The sequence below is a fragment of the Parus major genome, chromosome 5 (assembly GCF_001522545.3).
Source record: "Parus major isolate Abel chromosome 5, Parus_major1.1, whole genome shotgun sequence".
Classification (NCBI taxonomy): domain Eukaryota; kingdom Metazoa; phylum Chordata; class Aves; order Passeriformes; family Paridae; genus Parus; species Parus major.
In genome coordinates this window covers 58,675,551-58,693,987 of record NC_031774.1, presented here as the reverse complement: position 1 = coordinate 58,693,987, position 18,437 = coordinate 58,675,551, and the positions used below count along the sequence as shown (strand labels likewise).

The 18,437-nt window shown below is 52.7% G+C and overlaps 1 protein-coding gene across 4 annotated transcripts in view; it reads left to right on the top strand.

The window, feature by feature from the left end:
* SAMD4A (sterile alpha motif domain containing 4A) overlaps positions 1 to 18,198 on the top strand; it is a 96,880-nt gene extending 78,682 nt beyond the window's left edge. For 2 of the 4 annotated variants that reach the window (XM_015631567.1, XM_015631563.1), the window contains 9 exons: positions 2,581 to 2,690; positions 3,334 to 3,420; positions 5,726 to 6,017; positions 7,470 to 7,555; positions 8,994 to 9,112; positions 10,359 to 10,560; positions 11,153 to 11,279; positions 12,794 to 12,877; positions 14,867 to 18,198. In XM_015631567.1, the coding sequence (XP_015487053.1) occupies positions 2,581 to 2,690; positions 3,334 to 3,420; positions 5,726 to 6,017; positions 7,470 to 7,555; positions 8,994 to 9,112; positions 10,359 to 10,560; positions 11,153 to 11,279; positions 12,794 to 12,877; positions 14,867 to 14,895 (1,136 nt within the window). In that variant the 3' untranslated portion in view covers positions 14,896 to 18,198. Of the gene's footprint in view, positions 1 to 2,580; positions 2,691 to 3,333; positions 3,421 to 5,725; positions 6,018 to 7,469; positions 7,556 to 8,993; positions 9,113 to 10,358; positions 10,561 to 11,152; positions 11,280 to 12,793; positions 13,983 to 14,866 lie in introns of those variants that run through there. The other 2 variants (XM_015631566.2, XM_015631562.2) reach the window with 1 other exon arrangement.
* The last annotated feature ends 239 nt before the right edge of the window (positions 18,199 to 18,437 follow it).

The window sequence follows — 18,437 nt, the reverse complement described above, 5'->3', positions numbered from 1 at the left end:
CCAGACCGGCTGCTTTGGTTGCCAAGTCCCTTCTCTGAATTGCAGCCACGTCTCCCCGAGTGCCTGCAGGCTCTTGTGGCTGGGTGTCACCCCTGCTTCTGGTCAGCTGGTTCCTCCTTTGACAGCCTCCAGGGCATCCAGGAGCATCCAGACCCACAGGATCTGGAATGTGAGGCACCTATGACAGATCCCCAGTGCCTGACCAGTTTGTGTCACCTATTTCTTTCCTTTCTGTTTATCTTTATGCTCTCATGTCTCCCATTTATTTTCTTTCCATCTATCTTCATGCTGAAGGGAAAATGCCCTTTGGCTTTATGCTAGATCTTGGTTTCTCCAGGGGAAGATACGGACACTTGGCTCTCCATGGAGCCCGTCTGTCTGTCTGTCTGTCTGTCCCTTCCCATGTGCCTGCCCATGGCAGGGGGTTGGAATTAAATAATCTTTAAAGTCCCTTCCAACCCAAACCATTCCAGGGTTCTGTGATTCCTGGTGCACGGCTTGGGGAGCACCAGGAGGAAGGTCTGGGTAGAGCTGGGGGTTTCTGCTGGGAGTTTATCCAAGCTGTCCTGTGTGTAAATATGGCAGGTGAGCTGTTTTCCTTCCAAATTTCCTGACAGCTGTGCCATGACTTTGCAATTAGCTCCTGGCAGTTGCTGATTAAGGAGTAGCTCTGCAGGCAGGTGGTTCACCCATCCGTGGAGAGCATTGGGAAGTTTCCAAGGACCATGAAATCCCCTTGGATGTCCTTGCACCTCCAGGTTGCCTCTTCCCCATAGGAAGGGGGAAAGCTCCACCACACACAACACACCCACCATGTCCTGGGGTGGCTCCTTCTCCCCACCCTGCTTCCAGGATCTCTGCTGGCAGCAGGGCACTGGGACCATCACTCTCCCCAAAATTAAGGCATGATCCAGCCAGGCTGATGCAAAAGCAAAGAGCTGCTTCTACAAGGGTTGGAGATGGGTTTCCTGCAGGGTTCAGTGTCTACATGAAGTTGCATCTCTCTGCTGGAAGTATTTCTGTGGGCTTTGCCATTAGCATGGATGTGTGCGCTGGGGGCAGGAGGTGAGGGAGACATTTAATGTCCTGTCACTAGAATGGTGTGGTTTTGTGTTAAAATGATGTTGAGATTTGAGCCTGTTCTGGAAATGGGGCTTTTTGCTGCTGGTAGCAGACTTGGGACTGTTGCACTCCAAAACTTTTGGAAAATGGTGAATTTCAGCCCATCTGTGCTCAGTAATTGCTTTTCCCCATGTTTGGTGTGGGGTTGATCTCCGAGTGTGCAGCGCTTGAGGAATTTCACTGACACGTGAATCCTGACGTGTGTCTGGGATCTGGAGAGTGTGAGCAAGACTCAGCATGTGGGGATTGTTTGGATGCAAGGTGGGTTTGGGATCAGCCCAGGCAGCAGGAGACATCTGGCAGGTGTATGGATTGCCTTAGGGAACCAAACCAAGGTCCCTCCTGCCCTGTCCCTTCCAGTGATGAGGCCTTGGTTCAGGAGGAGGTCATGGACAGTCCTTGGCTTGTGTGTGGTACTCAACATTGTGGGACTTTCTGGACCCACACCATGAGATGGATGTCCCAGCAGTGGGAATGAGCTCCTGAGTGTCTCACTGGTAGGGAAGGGGACAGGGTGTTGCTGGAAGTGGAGCACATCAGCTGGGCAGGCTGTGGCAGAGCTCCTGTCAGCTTGTAGGTGCTGAATAAAGCAGGTCTCAGTTTGGCAAAGCATTGGAAGCAAAGTGTTGTCACAGGCCTGGTGCTGGGCTGCAGCACAAACACCTGCAGGGCCCCCCTCCCTTGTGGGGTGTCACCACAGACCCCCAAACCTGTAAAACCCTGCACAGCTGCTGGTTGTCACATTGCCTTCTCCGTGGAGGACACCCCATCAAGGAGTCCCTGGGGCTCTTCTGAGTGTCACAGAGGAAGGATTCCCCTCCCAGGTTCCTCACTGTGAAACCATGTTGATGTCAGGAGGATAAATGTATTTTTGGGTATTCCCTCCAGCTGGGCATAGAGGTGCTACACTGCAGGTAATGATTGGGAAAGAAGAAATCATTTCAGTCAGTGCATTTTAGGTCCAAGTCACTCTTTGAAGCAGGGTGTGGGGCCATCTTTGATGACACATCATTTTTCCATCCCAAACCCATCTCTCTAGCTCTGTTTAAGCAACTGGTTCCATTTTCAGCACATGCCACCTTCCCTCATGCCATAAATCAATGTCTGCCATCCACAAAACAGCCCTTTGCTTGTCCTAAGCTCATCCACCCCATGAGCTTCAGCAGTTCCCATGTTCCTGGGAAAGCAGCGAGGAGCTTGGCGTGCAGTGGCACAATGCCAGCTCCCCATGGGCTAATTCCCACTGGCTTTCCCACACAAACCTAACTCCTGAGGATGTGTCCTCATCCAGGGGCTGGTTCCTTGTCCCATCCACAGCCCTGTGTCCTCCCAAAGGTCCATCAAGCTCAGTGAGGTGTCCCTTGGGATGCCCCTCGTGTCGCTGTCGATGCTGTCGCTCGTGGTTGTGCCGTTCCATGAATTCAGTGGAGCTCTCCTGTCCTTACCTTTGTGCTCCAGATGTCCCAGCCTGGCTGAAGAGCCTCCGGCTGCACAAGTACGCCGCCCTCTTCTCCCAGATGACGTACGAGGAGATGATGGCCCTCACCGAATGCCAGCTCGAGGCACAAGTATGTCCCACGTCACCTGGGGGTGGCAGCTTCCAAACACCCTCTGTGTGTCTTCCCGTGGTTGGGAAGCAGAAAAAGGGAAATTGGGTCTTGGGGAGTGAAAAAAAACCCTCACATTGGAGCTGAAATAAAAACTTATCTCCACATTCTTACTGGAGTCCTGGCATCACTGGAAGTGCCATCACTGGGAGCTGAGCTTGGGGCTTTTTTCCCAGTTGGGATTAAGTTCAGGAGTTACAGGGATATAGCCAGCTCCCTAAAGTCAGTGGGGTTTTGATGGCTGACTGTCTTTGAAAATGTCATAGAATCACAGAATACTGCTGGTTGGGGTTGGAACTGACCTTAAAGATTACCTGGTTCCAACTCCCACTGCTGTCAGGTTCAACTCTACATTATCCTTGAGATAATGAGGAGTGGGAACACAGTTGCTTTCCATGTGTGAAGTGCACCAGGGAGGAGCAGACTAGCTGGAAATCACCATCATCAGCAAGTCTCTGAGTGATTTTCTATGTCCCTCACAAATCCCTGCACTCAAAAATGTAGTTACCTTCTAGCAGCCCTTTCTGTTTAGGAGAGGAAGGGTTTGGGTTGAGCCAGCTGTCCTGTGGAAGTGCCAACATCAAATTTTGTCCTGTTTTTGCAGAATGTTACCAAAGGCGCAAGACACAAAATAGTCATCAGTATCCAAAAGCTAAAAGAAAGACAAAACCTGCTCAAATCTCTAGAAGGGGTAAGTAATCACGACCATTCTTTGTATTTCTTGTGTTTTCACAAAGCCAGGAATGAATTCTGGGGTGAAGCACCCTTTGCTTACACATATTGTGGGGATCTGATGCAGGTTTTATTTCACAGAACTCCAGAATGGTTTGGGCTGGCAGGGACCTTAAAGACCATCCAATTCCAACCCTGTGTGGTGGGGGAGACACCTTCCACTAGACCACATTGCTTAAAGCTGTATTTCACAGGGTGGGTCCCAATGCATCTCCCACACCTCACACAGCTGGGATGGATGTACCCTGCAGCCCTGGCCAGCTCCAGGGTGCTCAGAAAGCCTGGAGCCTTCCTGGAACATCCTGGTGCCTATGGGCACCCTGTCCCTAGATAAAACACCAGGCACCCACATCAGTGCCTGAACAACATCTTCAATTTCCAAGGAGAATAAATAAACTTTTTTATCACCAGCAAAAGCTTAAAATCTGCAGAAAGGGCTTTTGGGGAAGTAGCAGCACCACAGCCTAGCTGGGAGCAGCTCACCCAACCTCTTCCTATTTATTATTGCTGTATTATATTATATTTAATTGCACCATCTTCAAACAGCAACTTGCAGAGCCTCCCACTAGGGGCTTTTAAATACTTCTGTGGTGTGTTGCTATTTATTGGTGTTTTCCTTAGCTCACTGCTTCACTATTTATTTATAATATGGGCTTGTGCTCAGAGTATGGCAGGAACTAATAAAGCCATATTTACCTCTGTTATTAATAATAACTATTAAATCCAAGGAGCTGGATGGAGCTGGCTGCAGCTCTGTGTTTTCCAGGCGATTGCACAGCCTCTTCCTCGGCTTCTCCGCCGGGATTTGGGAATCTGGTATTGATTGAGTGGCAGCTCAGCCAGCACAGCCAGGCAGGCACGCTGTAAAATACAGGAGGAAAGTGGCAGGGACTGGTTGGAGCCCTCCAGGGAAGGGTTTGGGCTGTGGCACTGTGAACCTGTCCCACTTTGCTGGGGCTCGGAGCTGCCTGTGAGCTGCTTTCCCTGGGAGAGACGTCTCTGGTTTTCCAGGCTTCTCATCCAACTTTTGCTAAACAAGAGCATGTGTGGGACTTGTTTTTGGGCAGTGTCTCACTGCTAAATACTGCTGCTTTCTTGGAAAGAGCTGCTCCACCCCCTATGTTAGTTAGCATGGCAGGATTTTCTCCCAACAATACAGTGCCCAGCAGACTGACACCGAGACTTTCAGAGAAATGGAGCTGGGATGTCCAAGAGCAAGCTGGGAATGCAGCAGGAATTAGAATCAACAACTGTTTCAGGGCTTGCACACATCCCATGTGCCCACTTAGTGTCCCTTCCTTCTGTGCATCAGGATTCACTCCAAAAGTTGCCTCTTTCCAAGCAGTGTCCCATGAGCCAGCCCATGCAGGAGCCTGCAGTGAGCTGTTCTGATCTAGGCTACATTAAAAACAAAATGCAGTTATTTCCCATCAGTGGGACAAGGATCTGACCATGGAAATGGAGTTCTTGATCCACACCAAGAACCAGGCTGGGGTGCACCCAAATTCTCTCCCTCCTGGAGATCTCCAAGCTGAATGGTTTTGCTGTGGGAGTTACCAGTTCATCTTGTGGTGTCCCCTTCTGTGTGTGACCACAAACCACCTGCTCCCCTTGAAACCCTCCCAGTGCCCTCTGCATCCACTCCCCCATCCCATCCCACAGTGAACAGGGATGTCCCCACTGCTGCCACAGGACAGGCTCCTGCATCCCAGCATGGGCTCTGAGATGATCCCAGAGCATGAGGATGCCATGGCAAGCAGTTCTGGGACAAAGCAGTTATTGGGAGCCAGGCTTGAAGGCAGTGCTGGAAAAGGGAAATGAGCCCATGTTAATGTAATTCCAATGAAATAGAGCTGAAATGCTGGCACTGTAGGATTGCTGGGGAATGAAAAAGATATTTGCTGCTCTGGGCATTGAAATCTCCCAGGATCAGTCATTTTCATGGACTTGCCATTTCCCTGGTGGAAGTGTGGAAACATTGAAGCTGGATTGTTGGTGGGTTTGGGTCCCAGTAGTTGAAGGGGGCACATTTATCTCTGGGGATTCAGATCTGAACACATCAGGGATAATCCCTGCAGCACTCCCCTGATACAAGGAAAAGACTTGCTGAAGGAAACCTGGCTGTTGACTGTGGAGTGCAGCAGGATCCTGAAGCAGGAGCAAAGCTGGGAATTCTCAGGGGGTCACAGGAGGGGTCTGGTTTGCAGCTGATGTCCCTCTGTCCCCACAAAGACAAACCCTCTTCTCTCCGCTTCCATCCACAGGACATCCTGGAGGGCGGCAACTTGCGTGTCCCACTGCAGGAGCTGCACCAAATGATCCTCACCCCCATCAAAGCCTACTCCTGCCAAAACTCGAGCACGGAGGAGCAGAGCCGGGACGTGGACTCGCACCACCCCTCCCTGCTGGGCTCGGACAGCCAAGGCTCGGAGTGCAAGGACTCGGCGGGGGCCGGGATGCAGCAGCATCACCTGCCAGGGTGCGAGGGCGAGTCCGGGGGGGCCCCTTTGCCCGAGGGTGACCTGCCTGGCCAGTTCACCCGAGTGATGGGGAAAGGTGAGCAGCTGTCACTTGTCCTCGGTGAGCTGGGGACTCATCACTAGGGAGGGTTCCTTTGGGGCAGGAGGTGTGTGCTGGCAGCCGCCTTTCCCTGAGCTCCTGCAGGTCCCAGACTGAGGGGCGATGGGCTTTTGAGGTTCTGTCATGCTGGGGTTGGAGGCAAGAAGAAAGGGAAGTGATTTTGGGCAGCAATGGCCCAAGCTGCCTGCCTCAGGTCCAAGGTAGATAGTGTGCATTCCAAGCCCCAGGTCCGAGGTGGAAAACATCCTCCCCCTGCCCCAGGTCAGAGGCAGAAATCACAACTTTTCCAGAGGTCAGGAGTGGAAGATGTCCTTTCTCTTCCCACCCAGAGCCCTGGGGTCATCCCACTGATCCAGAGATGTTTTGAGCAACATCCCTTTTTAGTTACTCTGCTTGGAGCAGGGTAGCAGAGGTGTGTGGGCTGGACATGAGCCATTTTGAGTGCAAATCAATGGGTCCAATTCCCTTTTTGTGCCCCAGTTTGAATGCAGGACTTCCAGAATACTCTGATGCCATTCCATGTGTAGTGCAGGGTGTGCAGCTTTGCATCAGGGATAACACACTGGGAGGTGACAAGAGCAAGCTGAGGTGGGGACCAACCTCCTGTGCAATATTCAGGGCTCTTGGAACAAATCTATGTGAGCTTAGATGTGCCCTCACCCTTGCTGGTGGCACCTGAGGTGTCAGTGCTGGCTGCATGGAGGGAGATCTCCCTCCATGAGGAACGGGGGTCTCATCTGCAGGAGACTGGGAACAGGAAGAACCTCATTGGGATGCCACAAGAAATATCAGCCTTGTCTCTATTTCCAATCATTTTTGTAAAAAAGTAGCTGAGATGTTTTCTATACAGAAACCTGTCCCCAGCTGGTTGCAGGCAGAACCAGCCACATGTGGGGCTCCAGCCCCATTTTATTCCTGTGACAAATGCCAAAGCGTGGCACAAGCCCTGCCAAGATGTGGTGTCCTCCTGGACCCCCAGGCCTCCCTGCCCAAGGGTTTACAGCAGGAGAAAATCATTCTTCTGTGAGCTCATTCCTACTTCCTTCAATGACATTCATTCCAAAAGAGGTTAAAATTCACCAGGGAAGGTGGGAATCTACCACTCTGCACTGAGGGCACATTTTGGCCATGGGAGCAAGGAGCTCTCTTGCCTGTGAATAGGGATTAATCCTGTGTTGCTTAGGTCTAATTTTGGGGACTCCAATGGTGTTGCTCTGGATTTACACCATCATAACAGAGAACAAAATCTGGCCCTAAATATAGGAAGACACAGCAGGGACTGGGGAAGGGTGCTTTTTTCTCACTGATAAAAATCCTACTTGTGCTTAGAAGGGAAACAGGATGTCCAAAGTGTTTGTGGGACCCCTCCTGGGCCCCATCTTGGTGTCCCCATCCCCATTTCCCTTCTCTTCTTCTTTTTTTTTCCAGTCTGCACACAACTTTTAGTTTCCCGACCCGATGAAGAGAATATAAGTTCCTATTTACAGCTCATAGACAAATGTTTAATCCATGAGGTGAGTCGTGTCAGATCATCTAAAAATGTTGTTCTCATCACTTGGAAACTGTTTCCAAAGTGTCTGTTTATGTAAACCTTTTGGTTTCTAACACAAATATTTTTGGGGGGTATTAATAGTAATTCTGACAGAGCAGGCTTGGAGCAGGCAGTAGCTCCAACGTGGTGCATGGAAATGTTGCTTCCCCCCACGCTGGTTTAATTGCCAAGGCCTGAAGCTGGGAAATTCATCTGGCTCGTGACAGTCCCATCAGCAGCTGGATGAAAGGAAGAATCCTGGGATGAACGTGCAGGCTGTTTCCATCAGACAGACCCGGCCATCCCTTGGCGTTGCCTCCTCCTGTTTTGCACCACGTGGCCTTGGGATTTTGCAACAGGGATTTCACATCTGTTTCTGCTCCCAGCGGATCTGCCTTGGCTGGGTGATGGTTTGGGATGGCCCAGACTGTGCCACAGGGCTCTGGCACACTCCTGCCTGCTGGCAGGGAGGGAGGGCCGGAGTCCCTGGTGTCCTGCAGTGTCTCCTGGCTACACTGGCAGTACCTGGAAGAACAAGCTGCTTCCATCACCTGCCCTTACAACAGGGGTCAGGGAGCAGAAGTGGTGGAAGCTGCAGCCTGGGGCCAGACAGCAAAGCCAGGAGGACGTGGAGCTTTTCCCAAAGTGCCTGCAGTTTTCCCACCAGAGCCAGCCTGTGTCCCAGGACCACCCTCTGCGCTGGCTCCGGCATAATCAGCGCCAGGAGAGAGCATCTCCTCCAGAGTGGTTCAGAGCAATCAAGTCAGGCACTAATTAGCCTCCAGATTGTCCTCTGGAGACTTCTGCTTCTCTCCAACAGAGGCCTCGGGTGTCTAAAGTTAGCAGTGGTGGCACGTGGGTGTCCCTGTCACCCTCACCTCCTGCCTGGAGCTCTGGGAGCAGGTCTGTCCCTGCCAGGGTGACCTTTGCAGGGAGCCTGGGTGGGTGACAGGCTCACCCTGGGTGATCTCCTGTACCAAGCTCTGCCCAGCCCTGAGAAGGGGGATAGGATGCAGGATGCCACAGGGGCAGCTCAGTTTTCCAAATCCCAGCTTTGCCCACCCTGGCAGCATTTCTAGAGCCACATCCAGGTGACAAGTGTCACCACCCGTCAGGACCCACTGTCAAACCCCTGCTCTGCCAAAAGGAGTTGGCAGCCTTGAGGCAGAACTGGGCTGTCACTCTGGGACACAGGGAATGCTGCCAGAGCATTTTCTCCACCTGAGATCAGTGCATCCTGAAGAAAGACCAGTGTTTCCCTCTGGTCATTCTGATGGGGCTCAACTCACCCCATCACCTGCTCCAGCTGCCTTTCTTTACCCACACACCCACCTGCACATTCCTGCTTGCTGTGTCCAGAAGAATATTCATACATTTCCTATTTCTCTCTCTCTTTTTTATTTATATTTTTTTTTGGACAGGCGTTTACAGAGCTCCAGAAGAAGCGGCTGCTGTCATGGAAACAGCAGGTGCAGAAACTCTTTCGGTCTTTCCCTCGGAAATCCCTCCTGGAGCTGTCAGGCTATCGGCAGCAGAGGAGGTATGCGGGATTTCGGGAGGGATGGATGCAGTGGCCAGAGCAAGAGCACTCCAAGTGGGAGCAATGCCTCCCAGATGGGCTCTGCTGGGCTCAGAGCTGTGTTTAGGGAAGGGGGAGGGTTGGAAAAGCTTCAGCAGTGAAATCCCAGGCGCTGGCTGGGAAGGGAGCACAGCAGTGTCTTTGTGCGTGTGGCCGCTGCCCTTCCCTCCAGTCCCACCCTGTCTCTGTGGCTCCAAACCCAGCACTTCCCAGCTGTGCAGAGTATCCCCAATAGCAGGCTCTTTCCCTGCTGCCTTTTTTGAGTTTCCTCAAAAAGCTGTCAAGTGGCAGAAAAAAAGGCTGGAAGCTTTCAGAGGGTGCAGAGCCAGAGGTGCAGCCGGAGAGCCAGGCAGGGCTGTGTTGGGAGCACCACGTTTGCTCACTTCCAAGGTGATGCTGGGTTTCAGGTGAGCCTAGAAAGCACAGGAATTATGCCAAGAAAAAAGACTTTTAAATCACTTTTAACAACATCACCCCTTTGTTTCATTCTCCAAAGCCTGGTTTGTTACAAGTTCTTTATTCCCCAGAAAGTCAGCGGTTTAACTGGGAGTATAGGAACTTCCAGGATGAGATTTCAGGAAAGCACCTGTAGCTCCACCCTCCCTAATAAACTTGGATTTTTTAGGTCTTTCTAACCAAATTTTACAGAGTTTGAGAAGTCTCAGAGGTGACTATATGTATAAAAATGAACCTCCTGGAAGGGGAGAAAGAAAACCCAACAGCGTAAGCTGAACTTAAATTAGACACTGGAGAATCCACTCATTAGAAATCTCAAAGAAATCAAGTTCCAGGGGCATTACCTGAATTATTTTAGATTGTATTTATGAACAGACCCATTTTGCAGGAGTAAAATAAGCTTTAAAGAAAACCAGTGTGGATCTGAGAGCTGCAGAAGGGCAGGAAGGCTACTGGCAGACAGGGAGAGGATGCTGCACACCCGGACTGCCTCCTTCCTGCTGCCTGAGCGGGGTGGAGGGACCACCTCGGTGGGGTGGGAGGGTCAGGATCCCCTCTCAGGGGTCAGTGTCTCACTCCTGGTGGGATGGGAGGGTCAGGACCCGCTCTCAGGGGTCAGTGTCTCACTCCTGGTGGGGTGGGAGGGTCAGGATCCCCTCTCAGGGGTCAGTGTCTCACCCCTGGTGGGATGGGAGGGTCAGGATCCCCTCTCAGGGGTCAGTGTCTCACCCCTGGTGCTCTCTCTCCGCAGCCGAGGCTTTGGCCAGTCCAACTCCCTCCCGACAGCCGGATCCGCGGGGGCAGGGCTGGCACGGAGGAACCCCCGGCAGTTCCAGATCCCCTCCCGCAACCTCCCCACGGCCCGGCTGGGGCTGCTGGGCCCCACGGGGCTGCTGGGCACCCCCCAGCGCAGCCCTGCCGCCAGCCCCGCCATCCTCAAGCAAGGCAGACAGGTTGGTCGGCGTTCCCGGCGTTTCTGGCTCTTCCATCCCTTTCCCAAGAGCTTCCTCGGCTTTTCCTTCCCCAGCTTGTCTGGATCCCCGCTTTTTCCCCCACTCTTCAAGCAGTTTGCAGCAGTTTGGGTTGTGCTCCCCTGTGTGCAATGGGAGCAGAGGGAGGGGGACCAACCAAGCAGCAGAGGGGGAAGAGCTGAGTCCTTAAAGTGGCTTTTAAAACAGAGAGAGGGGATTTTGACAAGAGCAGATAGGAGAAAGGGGAGGGTTTTACATTGGCAGAGGGGAGATTTAGATGGGATACTGGGAAGGAATTCTTCCCTCTGAGGGTGGGGAGGCCCTGGCACAGGGTGCCCAGAGAAGCTGTGGCTGCCCCTGGATCCCTGGCAGTGTCCTAGGCCACGTTGAACAGGGCTTGGAGCAGTCTGGGACAGTGGAAGGTGTCCCTGCCACGGCAGGGGGTTGTAACAGGATGATCTGTAAGGTCCCTTCGAAGCCAAACCATCCTGTGATTCTACATGCCCAATGTGGTTATGAACCCATGGCACAGAGGGCTTTGTTTTGCATCCCACACTCTGTTTGCTCCCCACAGAACCTGTGGTTTGCCAACCCTGGGGGCAGTAACAGCATGCCCAGCCGGAGCCACAGCTCGGTGCAGAGGACGCGCTCGCTGCCGGTCCACACGTCCCCGCAGACCATGCTGATGTTTCAGCAGCCAGGTAGGCAGCAGAGGTGCTTTTCCACTTACCCACAGCCAGCTGAGGTGAGGAAAGGTGAGAGGAGCTGTGCTGGTGAGCCTCCCCACAGGCCCGTGCTGGCACAGTGTGGTCCCCCTGGGCTATCTCTGAATTCCTGGCTTAACCACAGACATCACTGGAGGGATGTTTGACCCTGTATGTGCCATCTGTATGTTACAGTGCTGGTGCCTTGCCTAGCTCGCTTCTGAGGGGCTCACATCAGGAGGGAAGGTGGTGGCTCATCCATCACTTTTTCCACATGGATGGACACGGAGCCCCGGTGCGGAAGGACTGCCTTCACGCACTCAAGGGAAATTCTTTCCACAGTGCATGTGAAGGGAAATGGTGCTGTGTCACAGCTTCCTTCCCAAACACTGCCAAAGTGCTCCTGGATATAGGAGCATCCTCTGATTCAGGGAGGATCCCACTGACCTTGGACCCTTGGACCTGGAGCATCCTGGCCCTGAGGAAGCCTGTTTATGTATCCCTTCCTTAGCCTTTGAGCGTGCCTTTTCCTACCAACACAACAGAACCATTTACACCTCGGGACAGGGAATCCATCACCCTCATCCCCACGCTCCTGCTGCTTTGGGTTGGCAGCTCCCTGGCCTCACACGCCGGTGGTGTTAAACTGCAGCATTTGGGCAGCAAATGTTCCGTACAGCAGGAGCAGCAGCTGTTCCTGGGTATTGATTAAACACCGGGACAAGGGCACATTTCTCAGGCCTTGGAGGAGAATAAATGGGTTCTCTTTGCGCGTCAGCCTGCGGTGGATGAGGGCGTGGGAGGATCGGGGAGCCAAAGACGTGGATTAAGTCGCAAGGAAAATAAGCAATGATGTGATGCTGGGCTCACAAACCACTGTTTGCGAGGCTGTGGGGGGACCTCAGCCCTCCTGGATCTCATCCCGTGTTCCTGTGAGCCAGTGGAAAGCGGGAGATGCCGTCCAGCACAGTAGCACAAGCTGTATTTGCAGGTTTTGCTGCAGGGTGGGGAGAGTTTGCTGCTGTTTAGGTTAGGATGGGGGTGTTGGAACACTCCAAACTTCATCTGTGTGTCCCCTTTTTTATGCTCACCCCCCCAGGGATGTGGCAGCGGTGACGTGGGCGACTGAGTGGGAGCCAAGCTGGTCCCAGAGAAGCCACAGTGGCTCTGCTGGTCTGTGCTGCCATCCCATGTCCAAGCACTAACCCTGCCTGCACGGACAGCATCCATCCCCAGGAGATGACCAGGGCTGGCCCCTCTCTGGGTGGCATTCTGCTCTTGCTCCAGCTGCCCCTTACATCTCTTACCAGCACCTGATCCCCCTCAGATCCATCCCTTGTGGATAGCAGGGGGTGGTGACTGCTTTTGTGAGTGTCCCTTGCTGAAGATGATTTTACTGAGAGTCCAGACTCTCCTGGGGCATTTTTCAGATGGTTTTCCCATACAGAGCAGGCAGGCAGGGTCCCTGCCAGGTCCCTGACCAGAGTCTCCCATTCCCTTTCTCCCTGCAGAGTTCCAGGTGCCGGTGACTGAACCTGACATCAACAACAGGCTGGAGTCCCTGTGCCTGAGCATGACGGAGCACGCACTCAGCGGTGAGCATTCCCTCCTCCTGGGGCTCTTCCAGCACGTCCACGCTGCCTCCGCTGAGCCCCCCAGCACCTGCCCCCTGCCCCCCAAAAGCTGGGACAGGCTGTGGCTGTGAGAGCGGGACGGCGGCAGGGCCGGATGCGGGGATGCCCCCGGGGATGCTCCCAGGGGTGTTCAGATGGGAATATTGGCTGTAATACCCGGAGCAGGGGGTAAAGCCGAAAGCAGGGATCGCACCAGCACTAGTGGAGTCTGTGCTAATTAGCCACTTGTCAGCTTGCTAATGATAATTAGTGTTAGCTCGCTACTCTCGTTAGCTCTCGATAAAGCCCCTGCTGCTCGGATGGGTCACGGGCTTTGGAGTGTTGTGCCCTTCCACCACCGGATCCCTCAATTGTCTGGGGGTGCCCCACAGCTGGGGGCTGAATCCCTGCCGGGGGCTGTGCCAGGGGCTGTGCCACACACGGCCGGGGGTGCCAGTGGATGCACGGGGAGGGAGGAGGACCGGGGCAAAAACAAGCAGGGAAGATGGAAAAGGCAGCAGCAGAGCGATGGAGAGCCCGCTGCAGCACCAAGGCCGGCACCAGAAGCTCCCGGTGTCCCGTGCCGACGCTCTGGACCCCCAAGCACAAGGGATGACCCCCAGGGATGGGATGAGCACGGCCACCAGCATCACCCGGATTCCCAAGTGACCGGCTCGGGTCTCGCTGCGGAAATCCTGGACTGTGACGGACGCTTGAGGACGGGAACCCTCGGAGAGCACGAGTGCCACCAGGAGCCCTCGGGGAGGACAAGTGCCACCAGGCCCCCTGCAGGTGCAACAGCCTTTCCCGGGGAGAGGAACAGGAGAACAAGGACTGTGGGAAGCAGCAGGGCCCTGGCAGCATCCCTGGCTGGGAAAACAAGGACACTTCTGTCACCCGAAGCGTTTCTCCGGCGTGTGCCCAGCCGAGGCTTAGCTGTCTTGTTCCTCTGCAGGGTACTGTTCCTCCAAGTTATTTTTTCCAGGTCGCATTCCCTGAGCCTCTCCAAACCGGTCGTGCTATAAATAGCTCTTAAAAAAATAAACCTTTTGTGGGAGAGAAAAAAAAAAAAAAAAAAAAAAAAAAAGTCGTAACAAACCTGTTTGTTTTTAGTGTCAAGGAGGGAGGTGGCTGTGGTGCCCCAGGTGGTAACAGGGAATTCTCTGTTCCTCAGCCACGCTGGGAGCTGTGTCCCGCCACTCTCCATCCTGGGGATGGGGTCTGGGAGGGGGGATGGGGGGTGGGATCAGGGCTGGAGGGTTGGAAGTGCTGTTGGGTGCTGATTTCTGCCCCTGGGGGGTGGGGACAGGGGGCTGCTGGTACCGGGGTCAGTTGTGAGGTTTTGGGGTGGGTGATGGACCCCTCGCTCCTGGGATCGGGCTGTGGCTGGATGCGTCCCTGCTGCCACAGGGTGCTGGGAACAGGGGCTCTGGGGAGACAGAAAGGACTCCTGGGGGCTTTTTGTCCTTCCATGATCCTCGGATGGAGGAAAATTCTGCATCCTCTGCGATGCAGGTGTTGCAGGGCTGGGTGAACTGCGGGCAAGGCAGCCCCTGGGACCGGCTCTGTCCCTGTCCCCTGCCTCGTGGTCAGGGGCACACAAACTTGTCCTGCTGTAGGAGACTGTCCCAGACTGTCACCTACCTTGTGACGAGTCCAGGCTGCCCAAAAACCCCCTCTGCTCCTGGGAAAGCAGTTGTGGGGTTGTGGAAGGCCTGGACTGGTGTTGGGACAGCGACTTGGGGAAACTGCTGTGTGGTGGGGACAGTTGGTGGCACAGAGAGACCAGCAGAGCACTGACACCCCAAAACCCTTCTGCACCCCCTGGGGAGATGGGAGGTTGTGGGGGTGTCCCTGGCACCACCTCACTGTGTGGGTTGGGGGTGCTCTGGGGGTCCATCCCCCAAATCCCCAGCCTGGGGAGTACCGGTGCTCACTGAGGCTGCTCCTAATTCTCCATTCCTGTTACAGATGGTGTCGACAGAACCTCCACGATCTAGAAGGCGTCGCCACGGGGACGCTGGCTGGGACAACAACTGCTGCGGGTCCAGCGGCGAGGTCGGGGCTTGAGGGAGCCTCAGCGATAGCTTGCATCCTTTCTCCTCTCTCCTCTCCTCTCTCTCTCTCTCTCTCTCTCCTGTTTTAATTTTGTGAATGTGTAGATTGTCCTTGTGAACATATCATTAGACTTGGAATTTGTGTTGTCATTTATTACATCCATGCTAAAGGGGGGGGGGGAAGATGGCAAAAAGAAAAATCTCAGCGACGATGACGAGGCAGCGTGGGGAGGTTGGGGGGGACACGGAGGAGGAGGAGGAGAGTGCTGACAACAGAGGGTTCACCAGAGCACCGTGGGCAAACCCTGTTCCTGGAGGAGGATACCAAGGAGCATGGAACACCACGCAGGGCTGTGTGACCAAAATCCCTTTGGGGAGGATTTGCCTGCCCTGCCGGGGGCTCCGGGGCCGGCAGTCCCGTCTCTCGAGTTCTGCCACGTTCTGGCACGGACTGACCCAGCGAGCCCAGATTGAAACAGAAATAAAATAACCCCAAAATTTCCTTTCAGTTTAGCCAAGAGATCTGCAGTGTGGAGGCAGCATTGTGCTCAGGGCAGTGCAGGGTCGGCAGGTGCATCCTGCTTGGATCGGGATGCGGGATGGAGCGGGATCTCACCCAGAGGAGGGTCCCGGGGGGAGTCTGTGAACTGGGGGACACTGGGAGAGTTTCTGTGTCTCTTGCCTTGCCTGCACAGGTACTGGGAAGCTGCTGCATCCTGGCTCCACACATCTGGCCCAGCCTGCGAAAATCTGGCTCTAAGGGGCTTTTCCAGCGTGGCCAAGGAGGGATGAAGGAGCCCCCAAATAAAACCCAAGCCACAAAAGGCACCAAAATGCAGCTTCACAGCTTTGTTTTCTTGGCATTAACCGTGTGCTGGGGGGGAGATGGGGCTGGGCTGCTCCTCACCCATCACTTCTTTTTAGAACAGGAGCTGAATTTGGTGTTAAATTGGTAAATCTGAGCTGGCGCTTCTCAGACCTGCAGTGATGCTCCCGCCGGTCCCGATGCTGCTCCAAGTCCTTGGATGGAAAAATAAGAAATGTAAAATCAATTAATTGAGTTGATGGCTTGCAGCAATATTTCCAAACCGGGCTGTGAGGATATGGGCAGCACCATGTGCCAGGATCAGAGGGAGCAGGGCTCAGGGGTAGCCTGAGCATGGGCAGGGCTGGGAGATGTGTGAATCCTTTTGTCATGCAGCATTCTTAAGTTGTTTTTCTAAAAAGAAAAAAAAAAAAGAAAAAGAAAAGATACATATATATATACATATATATATATATATATACACACATATATATATATACAAAAACCCAAGTGCCAAATGCAATGTTTTATGTTTGCTGTTCCTTGGTGTCCTGCTTCCCGGCAGACAAGAGGTTGAGGGGGGGTGATGGGGAGGGTGGAGAAGGGAAAATCTGAAGGCCAGGGAGGTTGGGAAGAGGTGTGAGGAGGTGAAGGCAAAGCGGGGTCGGCGCTGGGGACCTGGGTCACCCCCAAGCACCCCCAGCTTGTGAGGTGTGAGCAGAACCACCGTAGCAGGAGCCTCCCTCAGGGAGACTCCAGTGTATTTACAGAGCTGAAATTCTATTTATTCCTTCGCTGACTACGGACACGGAGGTTTTCTGATTGTTCAGAGAGATTATTTTGGATATTTTACCTATTAACTTGCTATGGCTGGGAACCATGATAATGTCTGTTATTAACAACCACCAAATAATTCAATTGTTTTATCCTTTTGATGTTAAAAAAAAAAAGAAAAAAAAAGCTTATTTTCCATTGACAGTCTAGAGGTTAATAACGACTTAGTTGTGTTTGCTGTTTCTTGTTTTGTTTTTTGAGTAAAAAACAACAAAAAAGTGGCTTCAGTTGCGTTCGGGAAGTGCTGCCTGGCTCTGGCTGCCGGTGCTAAGTGCGGGTGGCAGAGCTCCAGGGAAAGAAGCTTAAAAGTGGGGGGGAGAAAAAAAAAAAAAACCAAAAAAAAAACCTTGAATCCTAAAAGAAATAAAAATTATTTATAAAAAGAAAAAAAAAAAAAGAAAACAAAAAAAAACCAACCCCAACAGTTGCACGAGTGAGGCTGTGAAGTCAAATATTCAATAATAAAGCGGCAGTGCCTTTCTTTTTGTATCCCCCGCTCGCCCCACTGCAGCTGTCCCCTCCGTGTCCCGGCCGAGGTGTCGCCACCGCGGGGTCCTGGGCAAGTCCCCCCCTCCCTCTGCTCGCCCAGCCCCAACCCCGGACCCCGGGGACCTTTTCCTGGTGCTGTTCCCCTGAGCTGTCCCCGGAGGCGACACCCGCGGGGACACAACCCCATCCCCGGGGACACCGAGCTGGGCTCAGCTCAGCAAAACCCTCCAGAAAAATCCCGGGTGGGGAGGGAGAGGTCGAGCCCGGGCAGCATCCAGCAGGAAAATCCCAAACTGTGATTAAAGCGAGTTGGGTCAGCACTTAGGGAAACGATTTCTGTTGTCACCTTTCTCCATGTCGGGTTTGGCTTTCGGAATGTGCCTGATGGAAAGTGGGTCCCGCAGACGTCTATAATTTGCACACAGCGACGATAACACTAAAGTTGATTTTATACGATTCATCAGAGTTTGCAAAAGTGAGTTTTATTTTTTGTATTCCTTTATCTTTACTTAAAGGTGAATGTGTATTCCTCTGGGAGGAATAGGAAGAAAAAAAAAAAAAAAAAAGAAAAATACATAAAGAAACAGGAATGTTAATAATGTTAAACAGAATACTTCCTCCCTTATTAATATATATAACCCTGATGTATTTATGCCTATTGTAAGCTGACTTTAAAGAGCTTTGACCTCTCTTCTGTTGCATGCCGTTCCCGGGCAGCCTCTCCTTGTCCATGCATGCCTTTTGTCCTGGTTTTTCTGTACAAAATTAGTGCACAAAAGAACTATTTTTGCCTAGTTAATGTTGCCGAGCAATGCCTATTTTTTAAATTTTAATTTCTTTTTATTTTTTTTAATTTTTTTTTTGGTCATATATGGCAATAGCATGTTTGTTACATGTAAAAGCTTCCCGATATAAAGAAATACTAATGTTTGGAGATGCCAGTCTTTGCAAGTGTACAGTTTTCCAATGTTGTTCCCAGTGAAACACCCTCGTGATTTCCACTTGCTCCGATGTATTTATTACTCATTTCCTCCCGTGTAACTAGGAACCATGGCTATATTTCATATCTGCGCTATATTGAAAGTGAAGGGAGATGATTAATACAAGGTTTTGTAACACTGGGGTGTGGCGCCTCCTTATTTATCTCCTTCTTGGCAGGCGGCTTCGGACTCCCTAACACAAAAAAAAAAATTGGAATTCAATAGATGATCCCGTGGGCGAGAGGGGAGGAGCCCTCCACAGTTCCACAGGGGGTTGGGGATCTTTATTTAAAGCCTGTGGCAGAGCTTCCAAATCCCTGGCATTCCCCAGGCAGCTGCTTGGCTGTCCCTTTGGGATGGCCACGCCCCAGGAGCTG